Below are 4623 nucleotides of genomic sequence, written 5' to 3'. Positions count from 1 at the left end.
GAAAATCTCTATCGCATTCGCAGTCATTATCGTCACGTAAATTACTCATTTGGTTTTATTTTTCACCATTTTTATTTTTTAACTCAAAAATACCTAAAACTAAAAACTCTCTCTCTCTCTCTCTGAAGGACCTTCCTTCCTTCTCTATTGTTTTTGTTGTCGCTCGCTAGATGTTAGAGCTGTTCTGTAGTTGCAATCTTCTGTTCGTTTCCCGAGAAAGTTGAAAGCTTATAGGGAAGGGAAAACGAGAAAAGGCAAGAAAATTTTGGAATCTCACAAAATATCATCATCACCTCCTTAATTCCAATTTTTCCTATTGTTCCTTGTCATCTGAACGGATCGTTTTACTTCCTTTTTAAAAGTTTTATGTTCATAAGGTTGATTTCGATGATGTTGATAGATCTATGATGCTGATATTCGTTGCCATGTTTGAGCTTATTGATATATAAATAAATAACTTTGTTGATGTGATATTGTACCAGATTCAGATTATTGGTTTCTTTTTATACGTCAGTGTTTGGTGTTCTTGTGTATAATAATTTTGATCTGATTTTGAAATTGTATGGATGTTTCTGTAAGTTTGTAGTTGTTGGTTTATCTATTGGGATTTCGGATTTGTTCAATTGCTTTTGTAAATTTTCGAGATCAGACTGGCTGTTTTTATATATGAAACTTAATTTCATCTTTCATCTGTAGACATGAATTTTTAGGTAGATAAGAATCGATATGTAGTCACGTGTATTGGAAAGTTTAACGGTGGAAACTAACATGTAGCCTAGCGTAGTCAAGGAACATATTGTGCACAAGCACTCTTTCACGTAGGGAGGAGGGTGTTCTGGGTGGGTAAGGAGAATGATTGTTGAATTGCAGTATTAGAGGGTGTTTGTGCACTCGATGCTTGGCGTTAAGCATTGCTAGGGAGCATTCTTTATGTTTCAGATGGAGGGTCATACAACTTTGTAACAAGTTTGATGCGATAACAAGTGGGTTCAGCTTGGTGGTTAGAGTACTGCACCATGAATGCAGTTATCTGCCACCTGATATGACATTCTGCCTTGACAACAGTAAAAGGAAAAGATTGCAGAAGGTAGAAACCTTTGTTTTAATGGGGCTGCGTCTCTTAATTTTATAAGAGTTGGGGTTCTGTAACAACGACACTTGCATGTCCTGAAGTCTCATCTGGGTTCTGCAAGGTGCCTTTTAATAGGTCATCCATCAAAGTTATAGGTCTTCAGTTATACAATTAGCCCATCTTTTGCCTTGCACATAAGGCATTTTCAATGGATAGTTCTTGTTTAAACATAATTATATTTGGTTGAGATTTTCTTTTTTAATGTTTTTATGCTGTCAACATTTATGTCTGGAGCTAGTTTTGTTTTCGCTTGATGTGATTCTTGGAACATTTGAGTTAAACATATTGTAAAATGTTTAATTTGTCTTATAAGGCATGCTTTCCTTTGTCTTTGTCAACAAAAGTCAGATACATGCTATACATTGAGTGTAGATATTTCTGCTGTGGTGCCTTGACAATGTATGACTTGACAAATGTTCCATTTTCCCCAAAGGAACACAAAATATTTGCCATCTCTTAGAATGTTGGTTGCATTTCTTTCCTTTAATGATAATCCCTTGATAAAAAAACTAAGGTCATTCTACCTTTCCTGTTTTCTTTTAAATATGCTTTTCATGATTAACCACATCTTTAAGATTCTTTAATGACAAACTTGTTTTAATTTTATTTTTAATAACAGATATACTATTGAGTGCTCCCGTTTTTAAAAGTCTTGGAATTTGTTCTTGGAGCAGAAGTGGGAAATGGTTAACAGGTTCATTCTAATCAATGCCTGCTCATGGGTTCTATCTTTACATATAGTGACCTGAAGAGCATATCTTAAGCTGCTATTCTGTGTTGCACAGGTATGGAGTGTTTTGATTTGCATAGAATATCATGTTGCCGTGCATAGAGGGATTCATTACGTCCCTACTGCGGTGTTGTGATCTTGATTTATATAAACAATCAAGAGGCCTTGAAGACCCTGAACGTCTTGCCAGGGAGACTGTGTGTATGCTACTGATCAAGTGCTTATGATAATATTGTTAATCCTTTAATTTTATTCAATTAGTGGCATCTTTTTAATTTCTAGTTCTTTCTATCTGTAATGTTTAGATTACATGCCATTGTGTTTTAATCTGTGTTTTTCTACAGTTATGTTTCTTGCCAACCCTACCCGTATTGCATGATTATATAAGCATTACAAGAAAAAACACTTATTGGAAATATTAATATACGGAATGTCTCATCTGATTCAGTTTAGTCATACAAATATCTAATTATTGTAATAATTCTATTTTCATCTCCCCTTATATATAAGAGATTTCGCTATTTTATTTTTGCTAGTATATTTATATTTCCATTGAAAATTGTTGGTTTTATAATTCTTGGTGCAGTCAGTGTGAGTGAAATAGAGGCACTGTATGAGCTCTTTAAGAAGATCAGCAGCGCCGTGATTGATGATGGCCTGATCAACAAGGTTTGCTTTATATTTATAACACCTGTAAAAATTTTTACTTCAGCTACAAGCTTCTTTATTATTATTATTATTATTATTTTATTCATAAGTCTAGTGGTCCCTCCTAAATCCTGATTTTATCTGTTTTATTTGTTTTGTTCAAATGCTGCTCTGTAATTTATTCAGAAACTTTTATATATATTTTCCTTCAATTCCATGTTACAGGAGGAGTTTCAATTAGCATTGTTCAAGACAAACAAGAAAGAGAGCTTATTTGCTGATCGGGTACTTTCCACTGGGTGTATTTATCACTCTTTACCTCCAATTGTAGCAGAACAATTTTTTGTTCTAATAATGGACTACTGCTGCTGTTCCTGCTTTTGCTTATTGATTGTAGGTCTTTGATTTGTTTGATACAAAACATAATGGGATCCTAGGATTTGAAGAGTTTGCTCGTGCCCTCTCTGTTTTTCATCCAAATGCCCCCATTGATGATAAGATTGAATGTATGTTGTTTGAGATTGACAATTTTTCCAGATCATAAATTCTTTTGTATCGCTTGAGTTGAGTACATCTGTTGTTGCTTTATCCTCCTAGGATGATGAAATGAAGCTTTACTTTCTTGGTGCTTTATTCCTATTTATTTTGTGTTGTGGTGTTGCAGTTTCTTTTCAATTGTATGATCTCAAACAGCAAGGTTTTATTGAGAGACAGGAGGTCAGTATTATTGTTTCAAGATTTTCTGACTTCAGTGATTCTTGGACTCTTTTAGATGTTCATTGTTTATTTGATTTATACAGTTAAGACTTTTATCTACATTTTATTAAATAGGTGAAACAAATGGTAGTTGCTACTCTAGCTGAATCTGGTATGAACCTTTCAGATGATGTCATCGAGAGTATAATTGACAAGGTGCCTATTCATATTAATTCAATGTTTATTGACAATGACTATAATCTTGGTTACAAGTTCGTAAGGATTTCAACACTCCTTTCTGAAAGTATTTGTTAGAAAGGGTTTTTTCCCCTGAATTTTGGAGCTTTGTTTCAGACCTTTGAGGAAGCTGATACAAAACATGACGGCAAGATTGACAAGGAAGAGTGGAGAAGCCTTGTTCTGCGCCATCCATCTCTTCTGAAGAATATGACTCTTCAGTATCTAAAGTGAGTTCCTAGATCCTATGGGATTTGCTTGCTAACCTTGAGAATAGTTTTTTCTTGACAAGACTGGCAAGTGGCATGCTTTGACCCTTATCTTTTTTCATTGAGCAGGGATATTACTACTACATTCCCAAGTTTTGTGTTCCACTCACAAGTTGATGACATGTAAACTTGAGATTTGCCATCAAGTTCAATAAAGTTTATTAATCATGGCTTGTTTCTTCATGGACAAAAATGGCCCTAACAGATGTAAAGGGCAAGAGAGAGAGAGTTTCTGCATTGTATTGGTTGTTCTTTCGACAGTTCTCGGTTGTGTATATTTCTATTCAATGACTGACCTTTTGCTTCCTTTTTGAGTACTTGTGGTTTCATGGCCTTGCAGAAGGTCTGTTTTATTTTTTCGTTCGTTAAAGGTGTTGAAAACAATGGTGTGGTTTCCATGTGTACAAGGAAGGAGTGAGGGCCATGTTTTGTTGTGGAAGCAAATATTTACGCTGTGAATTAGCCTTGGCCCCGTTGTAAGTGCTCCCTTCGATAAATAGATTCCTGGCAATTGGTGCCTCAGTCGCAATCCATTTTTAAGTTATCATCTATTATTATTATTATTATTATTATTATTATTATTATTATTATCATTGTCGTTGATTTATAACTTTAATTTAGGATTTATATAATTCAACCACTGAAATAAAATCAATATTGAAAGGGGAAGATGGATCTCATGATGTTAATGTTGAGGTGTTTCGTACCCTTGAATTTGTTAGACTGCAATTTTTTTTCTACTGGGAGTAATCCGTCAGTTTAATTTTAAATCGAATCAAAACCGAAAAACTGAACAATCAAATTCATGAAAAGTGTCAACCGAATTAAATTAAACTAAATTGAATTGAATTAATAGAGAAACTGAACCGAATCAAACTAATTTGGTTTGATTTAAAACCGTTGGTTTTGTA

General features: G+C 34.1%; 1 protein-coding gene across 1 annotated transcript; it reads left to right on the top strand.

Moving 5' to 3' along the window:
- The first annotated feature begins 1746 nt into the window (after positions 1–1746).
- LOC110660864 (calcineurin B-like protein 3) lies at positions 1747–4234 on the top strand. The gene is made up of 9 exons (XM_058135845.1): positions 1747–1826; positions 1918–2063; positions 2449–2531; positions 2736–2795; positions 2908–3016; positions 3175–3227; positions 3342–3422; positions 3561–3673; positions 3782–4234. The coding sequence occupies exons 2-9, from the start codon at positions 1949–1951 to the stop codon at positions 3837–3839; spliced, it is 672 nt and encodes a 223-aa protein (XP_057991828.1). The 5' UTR covers positions 1747–1826; positions 1918–1948; the 3' UTR covers positions 3840–4234.
- Positions 4235–4623: the final 389 nt, after the last annotated feature.

The sequence above is a fragment of the Hevea brasiliensis genome, chromosome 2 (genome assembly GCF_030052815.1).
Source record: "Hevea brasiliensis isolate MT/VB/25A 57/8 chromosome 2, ASM3005281v1, whole genome shotgun sequence".
Taxonomy (NCBI): Eukaryota; Viridiplantae; Streptophyta; class Magnoliopsida; order Malpighiales; family Euphorbiaceae; genus Hevea; species Hevea brasiliensis.
This window is presented reverse-complemented; position numbering and strand designations above follow the sequence as displayed.